The sequence below is a fragment of the Phascolarctos cinereus genome, unplaced genomic scaffold (assembly GCF_003287225.1).
Source record: "Phascolarctos cinereus isolate Bilbo 61053 unplaced genomic scaffold, phaCin_HiC Scaffold_5;HRSCAF=322, whole genome shotgun sequence".
NCBI lineage: Eukaryota > Metazoa > Chordata > Mammalia > Diprotodontia > Phascolarctidae > Phascolarctos > Phascolarctos cinereus.
In genome coordinates, this window is record NW_027555958.1 from 306,380,726 (window position 1) to 306,402,744 (window position 22,019).

At 35.4% G+C, this 22,019-nt stretch overlaps 1 protein-coding gene across 5 annotated transcripts in view; it reads right to left on the reverse strand.

Annotated features, from left to right (window-relative positions):
* The window catches only part of SPAG9 (sperm associated antigen 9), a 149,568-nt gene that overhangs the window by 111,009 nt on the left and 16,540 nt on the right, over nucleotides 1-22,019 (reverse strand). For 4 of the 5 annotated variants that reach the window (XM_078156070.1, XM_078156069.1, XM_020972599.2 and 1 more), the window contains exon 2: nucleotides 10,424-10,544. In XM_078156070.1, the coding sequence (XP_078012196.1) occupies nucleotides 10,424-10,544 (121 nt within the window). Of the gene's footprint in view, nucleotides 1-352; nucleotides 432-10,423; nucleotides 10,545-22,019 lie in introns of those variants that run through there. The other variant, XM_078156072.1, reaches the window with a different exon arrangement.

A 22,019-nucleotide genomic window follows, 5' to 3' on the forward strand; every position in this document is an offset into this window, starting at 1 on the left:
GCAGAAACAAAATTATAGCTTCATTCAACCTATCAAAAGTTGAAAAGTCTGGCTTACTGCTTATAAAAAATATCAACAATTTTCTGAACTGAACAAACCAATTTATCTAAAAACATTTTTTAAAACAATGAGGAAGACAGTGGGTGGATAATAGAAACTAACACATTTCCCCCATCAGAGAATAGCCACAAAGAGAAAATTTTCCCTCCTTTCCAAATTATCCTGGCACAACAGTTGTGACAATGAGGGGATGGTTAATGGGTGGGAGGAGGTCTCATCTTTCCAAAGAAAAGGTGGATTCAGTTAAGGCAGGAAGAGCTACCTGCTCTGCCTGCTCAAAATCAGAGCTTACCTCCTTAGATTGATGGCCTTTGCCAAGTTTGGAACACCTTCCATCTGTTGTCTTCTGCCCAATCAGACTGCTGATAGGCCTATGGGGGAAGAAAGAGAAACAGACCTGCTAGAAAGCCAAATCCAACTCAAATGCCTTCTCACAAAGAATCATCAGTTCTTACTGTTTAAGGAAGGCAGACAATCCAGCTGTTACTAGGCCTCATAGAATTGACACAAAGCCTTTCAAAAGTTTCTCCTTCAACAATTTAGCATCAAACCCTAAAAATTAAGGAAAACTCAGACCAAAACAAAACAGTACTTAAAAAACTAAACTCAGACACAAGTCCTCTATGCAGTCTATAAGCCTAAGGAAAAGTGATTAAATAGACTTTATGAAGTATAATCTAATGATGCAACCTTAGAAACAATAAATATTCAAAAAATGTCTGCATAGACTAACAAATCAGATTCTTGGAAAAGATTAGACAATGTCAAAGAATCAAAGTTGAGAGGGACCTCTAGAGAGCATATGATCCAGTCCTTCTGCTTTTAGAAAGGTAAGTGTCCAAACTATCTATCCAGAAGGTGGACTGACTTTTCTTTGTGAAGGTCTCCAAGTCTGAAGATTCTACAACCTTCTTCAGCAGCACAGTACAGTTTTTTAAATCACCTTAATGATCAAGAAGAACCTTTTTTATGACCAACTAAACTCTCCTTTGCTTTATACCATAAATCCTCTTATTTCCAGTCTTCCACAAACATACATAACAATTGCTTCACATCTTCCTCATCCAAAACCTTCGTCTCCTTGCAGTAACTGAGTCATCCCTTACCCTTATCCATTCATGGCTACACAACCACAACGCCTTCAAACTATACTCATAAGACAACTTTCCACACAAAAATCTTTGGCTTTAAGTCCTCTTCATAAATCAGAGCTTTCCCTCCCCATTTAAGGCACAAAGACTTAAATGTCCAAAATATTACAAACTTATCTCTTGAGCAAGCTAACAGTAGCCAATAAGCAGTTAGGTATGCTTCTTCAGAATTTTGAAATTGTTACCAACAATCTTCAATGATCATCACATACAGAACAAAGAAATGAAATCTTACTTTACAAAAAGTACTAAATAAATAAAACTTGAAAATGAAATTGAATAAGAATGACAGGGTGAACATCAATGCATTGTTGGTTGAACTGTGAACTGATCCAACCATTCTGGAGAGCAATTTGGAACTATGCCCAAAGGGCAATCAAACTGCATACCCTTTGACCCAGCAATATCACTTCTAGGTCTGTATCCCAAAGAGATCATAAAAATGGGAAAAGGACCCACATGTACAAAAATATTTATAGCAGCTCTTTTTGTGGTGACAAAGAATTGGAAATAGAGGGGATGCCCATGAATTGGGGAATGGCTGAACAAGCTGTAGTATATGTAATGGAATACTACTGTGCTATGAGAAATGATGAGCAGGCAGACTTCAGAAAGACTTATATGAACTGATGCTGAGTGAAATGAGCAGAACCAGGAGAACATTATAATTATACACAGTAACAGCCACATTGTTCGATGACTGACTTTGATAGACTTGGCTCTTCTCAGCAATGCAAGGACCTAAGACAACTCCAAAACACTCACGATGGAAAATGCTATCCGCATTCAGAGAAAGAACTATGGAGTCGGAACACATATGGAAGCATACTATTTGCTCTCCTTTTCTTTTGTTGCTTTGTTTTATTGTTTCATTCTCGTGGTTCCTTCCATCAGTTCTAATTGTTCTTTACATCATGACTAATGGGAAAATATGCTTAATATGAATGTATAAGTAAGCTTATATCAGATTGCATACCATCATGGGGACTGGGAGGAGAAAGAGGGGGAGAAAATTTAAAACTCAAAACCTTATGGAAGTGAATGTTGAAAACTAAAAATAAATAAATTATTTTTTAAAAAGAATTTTAGGTTGTAGAATGCAAAACCAACTCTTAAGATTACATATGTTATCCAACGAGGAAAAAAAGGAATAAAATTTGGTCTCACATATCAACATGATTTCTATCATACACACATACATATAAATACAAATGTGTGTGTACATGTAGACACACACACATTCAGCTCAAGATTAAAAAAGAGACTAGTTATAAAGCAACTGTCTATTCTATTCCTCCAATGTATTTTAAATTAGGGTATGCATTCTCAACAGTCCTAAAGTTGTCTTACATAAAATGTATTAACTTCAGAAATATTCAGAATTTTGTAGAACTAATTTTTATTAAATAGCCATGAACAAGAATTTTAATTATAATAGAAAATGTAAACCATAACATTAGCCAATGTTATGTGGCTACAGGACACAAATAAGGTATACCAATGTATTTGTAAATTTTAATTTTTGAAAAAGGTTTTTTAAAAAGTCTTTTGAAACTGGTACTAATACATAAATAAAGAAATTGGATAAGGTTAGCTTCACAGAAAAGAAAATAATCCTAAAAGAAATCTGCAAATATGACTAAGGCACCTCCCAAACTTACCTAAAAGTATAAATATAAAATAAGGGATAGTCTAATTAAAAGATAACAAATGCTACTTTCTCCATGAACCCTTCCCTGAGTCCTCCTAGAAGAAAATACTCTGCTCAATAAGTATTGAGCTGAAATAAGTATTCAAATCTACCTGATATTTCTCTATGTAAACTGATAAACTGGCATTCTGGTTCAACAAACTTTCTTTTGCAAGTTAGTTAAGTCAGCATGACACTATCTCCCAGAGTCTAGGCAAGTTTGATAAAATCGAGTTCCTGACCACACAAATTTGAGCAGCAGACCCTAGACTAACCCCTGGTAACACTACCAAGGTGCTAAAAGCAAACAAAGTTAAATCCTCACCTGAACAGTCACCCAAAGAATCTCTTTTCAATTATGTTCATTTCAATTAAATACTGTAAAAGAGCAGGTGAAAATTTATGTAGGCCAAAAGTTAGGGAGCAGAGTTAACCTCTTCTTAAGTATTAAAAAGACAGATTTCAGGTAGAAACATCTAAGCATAAGCTTTCAAGCCCTTAAGAATTAACTCCTACATAAAATAAGTCATTACCTAAGTTAGTCAATTTTTTTCTATGGGACAAGCTATCCCTACAAGTCAGTTTATTAGACACATCTATGACAGATATAATGTTCCTGTTCCTTTTTTTAAATTTTCATTGCATTTACTTTCTGATCTTTTGGTGGATACAAAGAAAGGTGGGAATAAATGAGTATAATTCTCACTTGTGGCAGTGCTACAAGTGATTCAGTTTTGAAAATTTAAAATATTTCTCTCCGCAGCGTCAGAGTACAAATTACATGCAGAGAACCAATCATCAATTTCTGCTGTACCTAGGAGTGCTAATCCTAAATGGTACTGTCTCTGCATGTTATAAAATAACATGCCAGCCTCTGGCCCAACAGCAGCTACTGTCTTAGTCATAATAAAAAAAAAAAGACCATTATACTAAAATTAGAGCTTTTAGATAAAAACACTATATCCAAAGCAAATTAATGCAGTATGGGAGTTGAGTAAGAAAAGAAGGACAGAGTACAAGGATCTGCCAGAAACAAATTTCTTTAAAAATTCAATTATAAATCATTTTAAATTTTAAAAATTTTTTTCTCCCAAATACTTAATTCTAATGATGGCTTCTCACTGAAATGAGTGGAAGGCAAAACTTAATGAAAATATGAATACAAAACCCTCCCCTCCACAAAAAACAATGGATCTTTTATCAAGGGTGAACCACAAGAAAACAAACAAACAAAACACCAGAAATATAATCAATGAAGTTAGAGATTGAGAGGTGATTTCTCCAAGAGAGAGAAAAAGAGAAAGACATCCCCTTCTTCCCTCCCTATCCTAGAGGCTACTATTACTGCTTTAGATTCTGATCTCCAAAGAAGTTTCAGGTGCCACAGCAGTAAGAGGGTAAAAAAAGGAATTTACTATCCCTTTTATTCTTGCTTGTTATTAGAAACTGACAGCTATTACCCAAATTGGTCAAACGATATGAACAGCAAATTTAAAAGACAGAAATCCAAGCTACCAACAGCCATGTGAAAAAATGCTCCAAATCACTAATAAGAAGAGAAGCACAAATTAAATACACTCACACTCGTTAGGTTGGCAAAGATGACAAAAAAACAAAAGGACATATAGAAGAGGCTATAAGAAAACAAGTACATTAAATGCACTGCTGAAAGAACTGAGAATTAGTACAGCCATTCTAGAAAGCAATTTGGAGCTATGAACAAAATGTCATTAAACTGTGCATTACCTTTCACTCAGGAATACCTACGAGGTTATGCCCCAAAGAGATCAAAAAAAGAAAAAAAGGACTCATAAGTTCAAAAATGTTTATAGCAGCCCTTTTTTTGTGGTGGCAAAGAACTGGAAAATAAAGGGGTACCCATCAACCATGAAAGGATAAATAAATGGTCTGAACAAATTATGATCTATGAATTTAACAGAATGTTATTGTGCTGTAAAAAATTATGACAGAGGTATTTTCAGAAAAATCTGAGAAGACTTGTATGAACTGATACAGAGTAAAGTGAGTAAAACCAGGAGAATAATTTAATACAATAACAAGAACATTGTAAAGTCAACTTCAAAAGACCTAAGAACTTTTATTAACACAATGACCAACCATGATTCCAGAGGACCAACAAGGAAGCATGCTACCCACCTCCTGATAGAGAGGTCATTGAATCAAAATGCAAAATGAGGTATACATTTTTTTACATGACCAAAAGGGAATCTGTTTTGCTTTACTATGCATGTTCCAAACAAGAGCATTCTTTTTTTCCCCTTAATTGAGGGAGGCAGGAGGGAAAAGAAGTTAAAAAAAGAAAAATGAAAAAAATAGACAACCACAAATTTCTTTTGTATCTGTCTACTGCTAGGGGAAGAATGTTCTAATTCTTTTCAGGTAACTACTTAAGTATCAGCAGAGATATAGGAATATTGAAAAGTTATGTAAAAGTTACATCTGAAAGTTAATTCAGCTTCATGTATGTATTTCTTGTCTCCTCAACAGATTAAGCTGTAAGAGCAGATATCATCTCATATATTTATTTTGTATCACCACGGCACCTAGGCACATTATCAGTACACAAGAAATTGATCTTACTTACATCACTAATGTGAAAATATGTTTAATAGGAATGTACACGTATAGCCTACATCAGATTGTGAGCCATCTTGGGAAAGGAGGTGGGGAGGGAGGGGGAGAAAAATTTTAAACTCAAAAGCATATAGAAGTGATTGTTGATAAATCAAAATAAATTATTTTTTTTAAAGTTAAAAAAAAAGAAAAAGAAAAAAAGAAATTGAATTGAATTAAAACAAATATATGTTTTAGTCTGATTTGGAGCAGAATTTATTTTAAAAATCAGTACTCATTCACATTCAAAAAACCACTGAAAATAAAAATTATTTTCTAATAAAGTACCCTCTTCAGTTCCAGTAAAAGTGACAAAGATGGTTTCAAACCGTTTTCATAATGAAGTGAGTTTTCAACCAGCTTCCTCTTCTATATCAAATATGCTCCAGAGACCTCCCCAAGATTTAATGGAAGTTAGCTACTAATTGGAATTTTCAAGAAATACAAAGCAGTGATATAAGACAATTTCCTATTATGCAAGTTAAGACCAAAACCCACCTCCTCTCCCCTCTAACTCAACTAAAATGGAAACTAAGATGGCAATTACAAATTTAAAATTTAACTCCTCAAACACATAAATTCTAACAAATACATGAAGTCATCCTATCAACATCTGCATCAAATTATATTGTTATCCACTTGCCAAGGTAAAATGTGATAAATGTATCTAATTCAGTTCCTATTCTAGTCTTATTTTCTTTTTTTTTTTTTACTTTAGTTTCAAGTAACCAATACCTGTAGCCTAGATTTCTCCTTTTTGAATGCAGAAGTAGCCGTTAGGGGAGAATTTGAAATTCCACTGTGGCTAGCTTAGAGAACTTTTCAAAAGGAAATGTGCCACAAGATATATTAATGAGAATGTCAGTCTTTTATGATTAAGGGCTAATAAAGATGGGTACAAATATAAAAATAACTGCTGATTATGTGAAAGGAAAGGAATGGTTATATTGATACATAAATTCAATATGCATTTATTAAGTACTTACTACATATAACGTAGCGTATTAGGTGCTGAGAATACAAAGACAAAATGAAAACAGTATCTGCCTTCAAAGAGCTTTTATTCTATTGAGAAGATATCTCACATACACAAGTAAGTAATTACAATTTGAAGATGGAGAGAATACTAACAACTAGAGGCATTAGGAAAAGATTCATGCAGGAGGAGGCACCAGAACAGTTCCATGAAGGAAGCCAGAAGTCTAAGAGGTAGAAGTGAGGAGTGAGTAAATTCCAGCCATGAGCAATGGCCAATTCAAAGGCACAGAGGCATATGTAATACTAGAGTTGGAGGTAAGCAGGTAAACCAAACCAATTTGACTGTAAGAGAGGGCAAGAAGCTAAGTAATATGAAATATATCTGGAAAGGTAGGCAGGGCACTCTAAATTTTCAAGCTTTCCTTCATGCTCCCGTTTTGGGGGGTTGGGGCAAGGAAGAATGTTGCTCTTCTCCCCACCCACAGAAGCAATGGCAAATGTATAAGCATATGCTGTCCTAGACAAGCCTAAAACTGGAATTCAAATTTTTGGCTCCTCTTTTGCTTTGTGTTTTTTCCTTGATTAGAGATAACCCAACAGAGATCCCAGCCTTGGCAGAGACCTCATGAGTTTGAAAGGTCAGGAAAGCCATAGGTCCCCGTACTAGGTGCCATGCAGGAAGTTATCCCTGACACATCTTTTCAGAAGAAAAGATGACAACCAACCCATAACCTAGCCTTGCAAAAGATATGTACACTGATTTGCTTAAGTAATGTGGAGCTGAGGTGAAGGCGAAATGCCTGTTCAGCAGCCCAAAGTGTTTCATGTTTTAATATTTTAAATGGAAATTTCCCCAGAGAGTATAATTGGAATAATGGGTTTACTGCATGAAGCTTTAAGTATTTATCAGTGCATAATTGCTAGTCTTTTTTGCTATAAGCATATCTTCTGCAGAAGAGGAAATTAATAATTGTCTCATGAGGGGAAGGGGGAGTGAGAGACAGAGGCTGAAGTAAGACAACATAGAGCTTTAAACACCAAGCTGAAGACTTTTCATTTTATCCAAGGGGTAACAGGAGCCATTCTTAAGCAAGGGAGAGACATGGTCAGAACAATGCTGTAGAAAACATTATTTTAGCAGCTGTATGAAGGATAGATTAGAGGAAAGAGAAACTACAGTCTTAAAAGTACATGACCAAATAATGATATATCAATAGCATGGTTACCACAATCTGTAAATTAGCTAACAAAGCACTACAGAGACCAGTAACACTCAGGAAACAACCCATAAACAAAAAAGTCGTTGCTAGTACAGTAATGGTACTGTAGAATGGACCACCACTTTGTAATAATAAGATGTTAGGTTTCAATTATGTGAAGAAACATCTATAGGTCAGGAATACTAAGTCCTTTAAAACACACACACACACACACATATACACACCAGAATTAAGAAAATTTAAAAGCACAGAAAATTGTTTTAAAGATGGGCCTTTGTTTCTGGGAGAAGTTTGGGATCATTAAAGGAGTTTTCCAATTTCCCAGTGGCAACAACATCTTGCTACTTCTCTCTCATTTAATTCTGGACCCAATTCATTGTGCAATTTATACTATCTGTCCAAGATATAGATACAGATGAACTCTACAAGTTATCCATCTAACTGCATGCGATAAGCTGCAGAAGACATCCTTCAGCTCATTCTTTTGGTTTTTCCTATGAGGATTATTGAACCAAATTCTTAAGTTATAATATCTCTTCTAGGAAGCTCTGCAGTAGTTCCAGGATGTCATCCACAAACAGGACCATCTGGAGAATCTCACCAAAATAAACTCTTCTTCAACTTGGATTCTAAGCTTAGAGTTCAATATATGGTATGAAGGGTATGAGTGGCCTGAAATATATAAACTTCAAAGAAAAACCAGAATAAAAGAAAAATCAAAAAAGAAAATGGGCTGGTCAAAGATTGAGAAAGTAAAGGACAGATAACAGGTGGACAGTCTGAAGGATCCATTGGTATCACTGTCATTTTTTGAGAAAGCAAGAAAGATCCTCCCCAGAATGGTAAGCCTAGATCTTCTGTCAAAATTATAGGAGCATATGGACAAAAGCCACGCAGATGGCAAGGCATGGATGGGTTGCAATCTGCAAAATTGGAGGGAATATTCAAACTGAGAGCTCACAGAACCAGAAGTCTGAATAGATCACTTACATTATTTCCTATAAAAGAGTGATACATCCTGGCTGTGACCCTGGGCAAGTCATTTCACCTGTAAGTGCTCTAGATAGCTCTCCAAAATTACAAGTTGCAGAGAAGGTACCAATCAGCACTAGTAGAACAAGCTCCCTATATCAAGAAACACAAATCCAGTCCCTATCTCAATTCTTATATGGTCTAGAGAAATTTTATAGAGTTCAATTAAGTTCCTAGAAATACATTTAATTTTTTTAAATTAGTATTTTCTTTTTCAATCAAGATATAGCTTGAAATCTGACATCAAACTGCTATTCCAAAGCAGAGGTGAGGATTCTTTGTTAAGAGATGGGGTAGATGAGAGGCAGTTAAATATAGGAGAATAATAAACTTTGAGTCAGAAAACTTTCTAAGCTATGTCAACAGTGGGTAAATCACAACTTCTGAGCCTCAGTTTCCAAATTTGTAAAATGGGGATACCTTCCAAACTACTTTACTTCTCACAGGTTTGCTTCAAGGAAAGTACTATGTAGATTGTACTAAATTATTATTTCATCATATATCAAAAATCTTGTAGATAGGGAGAGGTGAGGGATTGTGAGATTTTTTTTCCTCCTCAAAAGTAAATGATTAACAGATTAAGCTCGGTCTTTAGGGGAGGAAAAGAAGTGGGAGGGGGAGAAAATTTAAAACTCAAAATCTTACAGAAGTGAATGTTGAAAACTAAAAATAAACAAATTATCAAAAAAAAAGGTAAAAGATTAAACCAAAGCAATTTTAAAATAAAGGGAAACATAAAAATGTTATTCAATAGCTATAACAAGTACTTTGAAATATGTGTATTTCCCTCTGTAACCAGTTAAGGGACAGAGAGAGGGAAAAGGGAAACAAACAGGTGATGAAGAAGGATAAAGTCACAGAAAGAAAAGGAAAGCAAAATGTTATGATTCAGGATTCTGTAGTTCTGTCTAACTTTTGACCACCTGTTTCAGGCATGAAACAAGTTTGTAAATTTTTCTACCAGTTCTTTCTTTTAATGAGTGAAATACCTCTTTACATGAAGCAGAAGGAATACATGAGGATTCATTCATTCACTCCTACTGCTTCAAAGAGGGACAAATTACTTACCTGCTACATTTATCACTGTGACATCTGGAATAAAATTCGTAAGTCACCTATCAATTCTGTCCCCTACTGCTATCTATCCTTGGAAATTTTTGTATTAAAAGGAAATACAACAATTCAGAAGTTGAGATTCTGTATTATGGATGCTTGGAAAATGGGTCAAAATCTCAAAACCAAAAACTTTCTTTTTCAGTTTCAAGGAAATTTAGAATGAAGCAGAACCTATGAACTTAACCTATCTCAGAAGAAATGATCCAAGTGATTTTTCTCTTATTCATGAAATCCTGAAAAGTTCAAAAAAATAGCAAGTGATAAGAATAGCACAATATGACCTTGAACAAAAAAAGTCAACAATTAATGACAAAACTGCTGAAAAGCAACAGTCTCTTCAATTTTGTCACAACTGCAGCCATGAGCACAAAATTAAAATATAAAGCAGAGGCTACATTTGGTTTTCTGATCTTGCAAACCTTAGTTAGAATTGTCCATCTGGAGAACATACGTAAAAACATAGTCAAACGCCAGGATGAGTCACAGTGTTATTAGAACCCACTTCTGACAGTGTACTTATGAGGAGTGGTATTTTTACTTACTCTGGTCAGCATAGTTTTTTGCTTTGAGTTCAAGTTGTCTTGTTTGGGACTCTAAGGATTCCACTCGAGTTTGTAAGTCCTTTTTTTCCTGTTCTTGGGAATCTTCAAATTCAATAAATTTCTAATAAAGAAGAACATATGTTATTTTCACTAAAGGAACTGAATGTTATTTAGATTTTTCAACTCCTGAGTCCCTTGGTATCAGGGACCAAGGATAAGACTGAACTCCAAGGAGATAAATTTTATTGCCATGAACTTAAGCTGATTTTTTTAGTTTCTTTCAAAATTTTCATGTAAAATAAATCTTACCTAAGGTACACTCATAAAACCTAATTTTTAAGTTTAAGAACAAAAAGATAAGATTGTTTTGCTAACATCACCAAACTTCCAGTGCTTTCTTTTCTATACAAAAGTATGATCAAAGGAAGCAAATATATCCTGCTCCAAATTCGCCAACTACCACAAACCCAGAAGGATACCTGTACATTTAGCTAAATTCAAAATAGACTAGAATTTTGAACTCATCCTACCTGTAAGACAGTACACAGCTGAGCAAAGAGTAGGTTGCTCAATGAATTTTGTTAAATAAATAAACAAATAAATAAATGTTGTGATTGACAAGTTTACACCTGAAATATAATGGGAAATTCTGAAACATGGAATTAAAGTTCATATTAATTATGGGGCAACGCTGTGGAATTAAACTCTAGTCAAATCTATCTAAAAGCAAAGTTTTTGCAACTTATATTGTCAAGACCTAGAATTGTACCTAATGGACCCACACTTGAAAATACACTACTAATGAAATAAATTTATTTTCAGTCCTTGGTATAAAACAACTCACTCTCAAAGAATTTAGTCATTTACTTTTTAAAGGGCAAAGATGCTTAATACCAAAACATGAAGAAAGTGCTTTTAAGATAATAGGAGAGAATTCAACTGAATACCTTGAAGGCTAAAACCTACATGTCACAAAATATTCTACTAATTTATTCCAAATTTCTACATTTCAAGAAAAAGACAGATCTCCAATACTCATTTTTAGTTTTCTAGCTGAAATTGAGTCAATATAAACTATGTATAAGTCAAACCATGCACAATATTTAAAAGCAGCACCAAGTATAAAACAGGCATTGTGACAAATCATCCTACCAGTCCCTTAAGATGACTCTTTTGATTAAACACAGGTTAAAAAAAAAAACACATGGATACAGAAATCTTTCAGATTGGATTTCCTTTTACATAATATGCAAAAAAAAAAATCTAACTTTTTTTAAAGTGTTCCTTGTGATTTTCCCTTAGAAAACCAGATGATATAAGATCCAGGTTAGCCAACTAAAAATAACTTACATTTCAGATTTGTTTTGTACAAAAATGTCATTTAAAAATGGTATTTCACAAAGTGCTGAGTATGGACAATGGCTCTGCTACTTCCAAATACTCTATTGTAGATGCATTACCTCTTAATTTCTATGTTACCTCCTATCTGATAAAAGAGAAAATATCATGGAAACATAGGCTTGTATCTTAGCCTTAACCTTCTTTCTTAACTCTTCTGTCTAGATTAAAAAAAAAAAGGTTAAGAATAATCTATGATCCTGTAGCCATCTATGCTGCTGTTTGTATCACAAATGGTCCACAATACTGGAATTTAATGACATAATATAAAGAATCCCCAACTTTTTCTTCATCTTTAACATCAATATGACTCCTGGGAGTCGGTATTTGAATCATCTTAAATTAATATAGCCAAAAGGAAAAGAAATTAATTAGTAAAAGCCAAAATAATACAATAGGACTATGATGATATGAGTAATTTACTTTTTCCTCGAATAGCAAGCTCTCATTTCCATATTTCCCTTCGAAGAAAAGGTCTGTTACAATGAAAATATTCCAAAGTAAATACGTTTTCACAGGGCCTCTCCCTAAAGCAAGGGTAAACAGCAGCAACCTCAAAAATATTAGTTATATATACTCAAAGAGATGAAATAATTTAATATCCCTTTAAAAATTTAAGTATTTCACCAGTGATTTAAACAAAGAAAAAGTACTAAACACAAATATGTCATGTTCTCTCTTTCATTTTGCAATGGTGTTTTCTGATTAGAAAGTACCATATTTGATCTAAGACAACTCCAAAAGATTCATGATAGAAAATGCTATCCACACCCAGAGAAAGAACTATGGAGTCTAAATGCAGATTGAAGCATACTATTTTCTTTTTTTCTGTTGTTTTTTCTTTCTGGTGATTTTTCTCTTTTTTTCTGATTCTTCTTTCACAACATGACTGATGTGTTTAATATGACTGTATATGTATAGCCTATATCAGATTGCATGCCATCTTGGGTGGGGGGGATGGGGAATTTAGAAGTCAAAATCTTATAAAAGAGAATGTTGAAAGTTAAAAATTAATTAAAATTTTTTAAAAAGTGTCACATTCTTTTAATTATATAAGTGCCTTGATATAAAAGTGCTAGGAGAGGTCTAATACTATAAACAAGATTAAAACCAGTGAGAAAGAAAAAGTAGAGAGATCGTACAATGGTTAATAGTAAATCTTTTAAAATATAATTTTAAATACCATGGGGGGGCAGCTAGGTGGCGCAGTGGATAAAGCACCAGCCCTGGAGCAAGGAGGACCTGAGTTCAAATCCAGTCGCAGAGCGAACACTTGACACTTACTAGCTGTGTGACCCTGGGCAAGTCACTTAACCCCAACTGCCTAAAAATAAAAAAAAATTTTTAATACCATGGGCTTGTGAGAAATGCTAACAGGTTGGTTCCCACAGATTCTATAGGAACACAGGACATGCAGGAATGTGCAAACAGGATGAGGAGAAGAGACTGACTTTCACAGACTCTATAGGAACAACAAATATTGCAAACACAGGTGTTACACAAGACATGCAGGAATGTGCAAAACAGGATGAAAGGTGGGGTGGGACAAGGTGGGAGTTAAGGCCAAATTATCCTATAAAGCTGCTTGTTCTGCTTCTGTACTGTGTGTTTGTGGGTCCCATGAGGGAACATACACACCTGCTTCTCACAAGAATCGACAATAAAGGTATCTCTTCCTTCATTCCACAACTGTGATTTCATAATTACCCAGCTAACTCTTGTTTGGGTAATTCAGTGAGCCCAGTCTCGGGCTGAATTCTGAATTGAGTCTGGGGTCTTTATAACAGACTTCCTATCAGTCTTCAAAGGGCTGGCTGACTAAAATGGTAAGATTAGAAAAGTTTATACCATTATGAAGTGAATGAAAATTTCTTCACTTATCAAAGATGTGCTGTTAAGAAAAATAATCTATACTGTATTTACAGTGGCCTGAAAGAGTCCAGATTTTGTGACATATAATCCAAGTACCTCATGTTGTAGACAGAGTTCAAGTCTTAAAGACATTATACAGTGGAGTCAGAAACTGGAGTAGGATATATGACAAACTGCAGAGGTAGAGAGCGATAAGGAGCAGAGATCTGTAGGGGGCATTGTGAAAGCAAATAAACACTGATTATGAGACAGCCAAGAAAAGGAAAAATGGAACGACAACAGAGGAAGCTGTTAAAACTCTGTAAAATTCAGTCAGATGATAAACACGAGCACCCTGGAGGAAAAACATTTGAAAACCACTGAACTGAATCAAATTATAAATCACTGTTTAAAGGCAGGGAGAACCTGGGAGAAAAATGACTTTCATCTATCTCTAATCATTCTCTCTCCCCATCCTTTTCTGAAGTAAAGATATGATTATATTCATTAATAAACAGTATGGATAGTATTTCATGATAAGCCACTACTGATCTTCTCCCCTCTAATTTCTCCCTTTCCATCCATGTTCACAATAGCTTAGATCTCCTAGAACATAAATGAATTGCCAGATTCAGATTACTAGTAGCAATAACAGCTAATAGATTTGTTTGTCTCCTATTAGAAAACCTTATTGGCCTGTTTGTTTATATATTTTGATGAATTTTGTTACTATCCCACACTGTCTAGCTAAGGAAGGGAGTGTTCGCTATTAAGCTTAGTTCTCATAGTTGCCCCTTCCTTCTTACTCCTTTCTTGCTTTCCCTACTCCTAACTATGTGTGTTCGCACTTCTCATTCACTCTCTGCCATCACTGTTCTCATTTCTCATTTTTACTTTTTTAAAGATAGTAATATATTTTGTTTTGCCACAGATACTCTGCAAACAAGATTCTACACTGCCCCCCAATTCCACCTTCCAATCTCACACAAAGTATATTCCTCCAGATGGTTAAATAAAACCATTCTTAGTTTATTTAAACAAATGTCTTCTCCTCAATCATTGATATTAAAACAGATGGAATTATCTAAAAATAAGAAATAAACCCTATTATGTAATAATCAAAAGTTGCTGTATTTTTAAGGCTCATTTATATTTGCTGTTTTCCAAATGTTGCAAAAATAGTAGAAAATTGGCGGAGACAGGATCTAAGAAAATGTACTGAGAGAGACTTCCGCTTCCGGAAGCCAAGATAGGGGAGTAAAAAGGTAATCGCTCTCACCCTCCCCTATCAACCTCTGAAAACCCAGAACATATCACCCCAGGAAAAAAAGCCTTGGAACAGCTGAACTAGAAGAAAGATGGGGAACAGTAGTACAGCACCTCAACAAAAATAAGGGAAACTGCACTACAAAGGGCCCCAGGCAGATAAGCACCCTGCAGCATTCATCTGAAAGGAGCTGAAGAAAGCAACCTAGAGTCTTCCTAAAGTTCCAGCCTTGCTGATTCCAGCCCAACACGAGGTAAGCTGCCAAAACCCTGCAGCCTCCAATTGCCAACATAAGAGGCCCCAGCACACAAAGCCAGTGACCAAGACCTAGGCTCCCAACACAAGAAGAATGGGTCAGTGCTCTCTGTTCCCTAGCAGGAGAGCTCAATCTCTTTAAAGGCCAGGGAATAAAGAAACCATGAGTAAAAAGAAACATACCATAGATTCATATTATGAGAAGAGTGAAGATCAAGACAGAAATTCTGAAAAGAACAACATTGTCAACAAATCCACATCTGCAACATCAAAAGGGAATATGAACTGGTCTGAAGCCCAAAAAGCCTTCTTAGAAGAGCTCAAGAAGGATTTTTAAAGTCTAATGAGAGAGGTAGAAGAGTCCTTAAAAAATACAATTGGCCAATTGGAAAAAAAGTACATTGAAGAAAACAAATCCCTTAAAAATACAATTGGCAAACTGGAAAAAAAGTACACTGTAGAAAACAAATCCCTTGAAAATACAATTGGCCAACTGGAGAAGGAAGTACAAAAACTAACAGAAGAAAACAATCTGGTAAAAACTAGGATTGGACAAATGGAAACTAATGACTCTGAGAGAGCAAGAATCAGTCAAACAGAAACAAAAAACTGAAAAAATAGATGAAAATGTAAAATACCTTATCGGTAAAACAACTGACCTGGACAGTATCTTTCAGGAAATCATAAAGGAAAACTGCCCGGAAATCCTAGAACTAGAAGGTAAAACAACCATAGAAAGAATGCACTGCTCACCACCTGAAAGAGATCCCAAATTGAGAACGCCAAGGAATATAATAGCAAAATTCCAAAATTACCAGATGAAAGAGATGGTGCTGCAAGCAGCCAGAAAGAAACAATTTAAATATCATGGAACCACAGTCAGGATTACACAGCATTGCAGCTTCTACATTAAACGACTGCAGGGCACAGAACATGATATTCTGTAAGGCAAAGGAGCTTAGATTGCAGCCAAGGATCAACTACCCTGCAAAAATGAGCATGATTTTTCAAGGGAGGAGATATTCAACAAAATTGGGGACTTCCAAACCTTCCTGATAAAAAGGCCAGAGCTCAACAAAAAATTTGACCTTCAAGTATAAGATTCAAGAAAGACATAAAAAGGTAAATGGGACAGAAAGATACAAAATGTTGTTAATAAGCGCAGACTGTTCACATCCCTACAAGGGAAGATGACACTTGCAACTCTTGAGAACTGTACTGTCATTTCACCATGTTAAAGGATATATACATAAAGGGAGTAGATATTAGTTGACTTTGATGTAATGATAAAAAAAAAATCTAATCAAGTGGGTTAAATGGATCCAAGTAAGTGGATTAGTCTGATCTTGGAAAATGTACTGAGAAAGGAGGAGGCAGACAAGGGTAAATTACATTACAGGAAAAGACAGAAAATCCTATTACAGCAGAGGGAAAGAAGGGAGGGGGGTGAGCATTGTTTGAACCTTACTCTCATCAGATTTGGCTCAAGAAGGGAATAACATAATCAGTTAAGTATAGAAATTTAACTTGCCTTATAGGCAGTAGGAAGGAAAAGGGAAAAGGATGGGGGGGATAGAAAGGAAGGAAGAAGCAGTAAGGGCAAAGGGGAAGAAAAGGGAAAGGGATAATAGAAGGGAGGAGAGACTGAAGGAGGTAGTCAAAAGCAAAATACTAGTGAGGGGGGGAAAGGAGAAGGGAGAAAGAAAAGCATAAACCGCGGGGGGAAAAGGATGGAGAAAAAGACACAGATAGTAATCATAAAAGTGAAAGTAAATTTTTTTTTCTTTTCTGTTGAGTTTTGTTTCCTCTTTCTGATGATTCTTCCTATTGGTTTTAACTTTTACTTACAATTTCATTAATGTGAAAATGTATCAGATTGCGCGCTGTCTTGGGGAGGGTGGTGGGGACGAAGGGAGAGAAAAATTTTAAACTCAAAAGCATATGGAAGTGATTACTGATAAATCAAAATAAATTAACAAAAAAAAATTTAAAAGAAAAAAGAAAATTGGAGGAGACAGATCTGCAACTTAACTGGCTATGGAGCTATGGGTAAATCACTTAATCTTCCTGAGCTTCAATCTCTTAATCTGTAAAAAACAGAGAAATAGTATTTGTACTACCTACCACAGAGGGATATTTTGAGGAAAGTGCTTTGTAAAGTGTTATAGGAAAATGGATTGAGAGGAAGAATTAAGAGAGTGTTAACTCTGGAATTCCTCCCCCTTTTAAAATTCCTTTTCTCCTTTTTTTTTTCTTTTATCTGGTGGGGGGGTGAATCTCCCTATCTCACTCAGATTGGAAGGGCAAGCCACTAGAGGACTGTTCCCAAAATCGACTGGCAAAGAAACTTTAATCTGTTCCACTATTCTACCCTGGACCAATTTACCTCTCTTTAGACAGCCTGGTGGCCTTACACTTCCTGGGGTTCACCACATTAGTTATGGACTTTGTGAAGACAGCCAACTGGTTTTAGGCCTACTACTACTCCGAAGTACACACAAGTGATCCACCAGCGTGTATGACCAAGCCCAGACATAAATTTCTAGCCACAGCATTTTCTCCAGAGACTGCAAAGAGTACCTAAGGAACAATTCTTAGAGGTCAAAAGGCAGCCTCTGTGACCACAGCTGCATTCTGCAAGAACCCAGAACAATTCCACCTACACTGGCCCAAACGCTGCCATGGTTCCACCTAGCTCAGAAGCTCTGAGCTAGAGGCTACACTTTTCCTACCATTAAGTTCTTTGTGGTGACCACAATCAGCACAGGCATGCAGCAGCAGAAATTCTACATAAATTAGGAGAGTAGGAAGAAAATTATGGTGGCAAAAGGAAGAGAATAGACTAATTCAACATGAAATCCTCCAAATTCCTTAATGTCTAGAAGTCAAAATGTTTTCCATAGAGATGTGTCTGTGATTTTGTAATGAAAGTCAACGCAAAAAGCAGAATTCAGTGTCCAAAAATCCACATTCCATGAAAAAAGGGAGTTCCTGAAATTGTCTTGAAAGGTTCCCAAGTAAACTTTGGAAAAGAAGCAAAACACTAATTCCTTAAAGGTATAACTAAGCTCAATAAAATTTGAAATGTGCTACACATAACAATTTTTTTAAAAATCCACACAGCTAGTCCTCACAAATGAGATCTTATTAAAACTTTTACAATTTAACATTCCAAATAAGAAAATCTTACATTAGTCTCAGCCTTGTATGTTAAACAAAATATAAGTCTGCCAAGGTACTGGAATTTTTTAACAATCCCTTACAGATTTAAAAGTGAATTATGTTACCAAATGCCATTACAATAAGATTGCCAAGCCACCAGAATTGATGATCTTGTTCTATCTCATTCCTGACCTGGTTCCATCACTTTCCAAGTAGCTAGGTTGACTTATACCACCAATGAGGGAATTGACTAATGCTTACATGATGCCTACATTTCACTGTGATAAAAATTTGTTTTATTAAACTTTAATATTTCATATGTATGTGATCACAGAATTTCATGGGTCATTCCCCAAATGTAGTTAAGCTAGATTCTAAATCTGAATCATGATGCAAAGATAAAAGGATGGCAGAAATGCTTCCATTTTGGATTTTCTGCAACTCATGCTATTGGGTCAATCTGATGTGTGTGTGTATGTGTGGGGGGAGGGAGCAATTGGGGTTAAGCATAGCTAGTGAGTATTAGGTGTCTGAGGCGGCATTTGAACTCAGGTCCTCCTGACTCCAGGGCCAGTGCTCCACCCACTGTACCACCTAGCTACCCCTCAATTTGATCTGAAGTACAGAGTTGGAAAACAAGAGTAACTGAAGCCCAAGAATGAAACAACAGAGGAGCAGCTAGGTGGCTCAGTGGATAGCGCACTGGCCCTGGAGTCAGGACGACATGAGTTCAAATCTGGCCTCAGACACATAACACTCACTAGCAGTGTGACTCTGGGCAGGTCACTTAACCCCAACTGCCTCACCAAAAAAACCCAAAAAAAAACCCAAGACAAAAAAAAGAATGAAACACCAGCATAGAAAGCCATGGTGAAATTTGCAAGAATACTTTCTACAAGATTTGTTTACTTTCTTACATACTATTTTCCACTAAATTTTAAATGACAATGACAAGGAGATCAGTTTCTACAAAGCTAAATTCTCCATCTCAAATTCCAAAAAAAAGGAAGATATGCCTGACAATAAGACTTAAACCCAGGCCTTGGGGCCCTGAAGACCCCTAAGCTGTCTTTTCTCTCTTCACTTCACATCCCACACTTTGTGGTAAGGGTGAAAAATCTAAAAAGAAGAAAAAAATAGATTTTTAAAGTCGTGCATCCTAGATAAGAAACTTTTTGCAAGAGTTAATAAAATGAACAACTAAAATATGTGGGCATATGCACTTAAATACATATAATCTATGGGGACTTGAGAATGTTCTGAAACTAGGTCATCGACATTAACTTTTTCAAGTACTAGTAATTATAATAAACATCTTTAATGATTGCCTCTTTCTGTTATCACTAACAAAAAGAACACTTGACAAGATAGCAACACTAACATTTCTTCTAAGGCATTATTCCAATGAAAGTAACTAGATACTGTAAAAAGAGCAGGGAACAATGCAGGGCTGATGTCAAGGTTTTAAAAAGAACAAGCCTCGTGAAGAAGCAAAATACCTGAAAAGTCCAGATGGCTTCTAGGGGATTGTTTGGTTCTACTACACTGGAGGGAAAACACACACACACACACTGCTAAATATCGCCTAACATAATGATCCTCCGCCTCCCCCCAAAAGATACATTTGAAAAAACGGATTTCATTTATACTGAATAACTAACTCACTGAGAAATTCTAATAAATTTGTAATGTGCGTGGTTTTGTTCACACCACAAACTAGACAACAGTGCTTTCAAAAGGCTGATGAAGAGCTATCATGAGATCTCTTAAACAGTGCTCATGTGATCATCTTGAGGCAAAAGTTTAACCAGTATCAAGATCCAACATTCAAAAAGCAGGTGAGCCTTTGTGGCTCTCTGGACTTACATTCTGATACCATGGTGTAAAGACAGATTTGAATTATTCAGCTACTACTGCAGAAACAGCAGAATATTTGTTTTGGATATCTTAGCATATTTTAATATGTGATGTATTCAGCAAAAGTCTATTCTGGTTGTTCCCTAAAATATTTTTTATATATGGCAACAATAGTATTTTCTTCTGAAATAGTCTAGATTATTTCCTTAAAGAAGAGGCAGAACAAAACTAGTTATTTTCTACTTAAATGTTTTAAAGATAAAAATAAACCTTTACCTACCCACTTTATACTAGAATATTACTCATCACAAAGTTTAAGACACTACAATCCTGTTAACATACGAAAACCAGAAAGAATTTTTTTTAAAAAGGACAAAAAATGAACCTAACCAGGTTACTATCAAAAAATCAGAGCCTTAGAGTTCATATAGTCCAGTTTATCTAAGCCTATCCCCTCTTGTTTCATGTTTCAGGTTGGAGCTAAGTGAAATTCTAGTAAAAAATGTGTCTACCCTGAATGTTTATGCTAAAAGAGTTTTAAAAGCTTTTTTTACTTGAAAAAAAAATCCAATCACGGGAGGACTAATGCAAAAGAATGAGCCAAGGGAGGCAAGAAAAAAAAAGGAGCAAAGGGCATTTATTATGGTAATTCTAGCCATTATAAGTTTTTATGCTGATCTACACAAAATACAACTAACACAATTCCTCTGAAAGAAAATCTAAAATCATTCTTATGTGCTTCCTTTATTTTTAGTAAAACAGTCATGATTTTAACTTGACAGCTACTCTTACGTTTATTTATTTTTATATTAACCTTTACTTCTGAATAGATCCCTCCCTCTCTTTCCCTCCCACCCAACCCCTCACAACAAAGAATAAAAAACTAAGGTAAAAAAACCCCAGTTCAGTCAAACTAACCAAGACATTAACCAAGTTTGACAGCATATGCAATGTTTCATACTTATAGTCCCCCACCTCTGCAAAGAGGTGCATTTTCTCATCTCTAGCGAAAAATGTGTTGATTACAAAGCATTCCATTTTTTTTTGCATTGTTCTTTCCATTTACATTATTATAGTCACTGTTAACATTCATCATTTTTTATGGAACAATAATATTCCTTATACTCTGAGATCAATTCTTGACTACTACAAAAAGAATCTCCCACTACACACACACACACACACACACACACACACACACACACACACACACACACACACGTATCTATTTTGCACATTCCCACAGATGCACAAGTTGTCTCACCCAGCCAGGCTCCTCAGGGCACAGCTAGTTTCCCCCTTGTTTTTATTATCCCCAGAACCATGCCTGACACATACTGTCTGGACTTAATAAATGCTTTCTGATTAACTGCTCTGCAAATTAAAGAACTGTTTAAAAATTTTAAAATTAAAGAACACAATTCTGAAGTGGAAAAAATCCTGGAAGCCAAAACATTGGTGAAAAGTTTCTAAAAGTTGTTTTATTTCAAATAATTCTTTTCTGGCAAACTATTTTATTTGTCAGCCCACTGGGAGAAGTGAGTGGTTTAGATATGTGATTTCAGTAGCCAACATTTATATTGCACTTTACGGTTTACAAAGCACTCTACAAGTGCCATTTCACTGATCCTAACGACAACAACTCTATGAGATAGATGCTATTATCCCCATTTTACAGCCATGGAAACTTCAGTCAAGTGACTTGCCCAGGGTCATAGGCTAGGCAGTCCCAGGTAAGATTTTAAATCAATCAATCAACCAATAAATATTAATTAAGTGCCTACTTTGTGCCAGGAACTGTGCTAA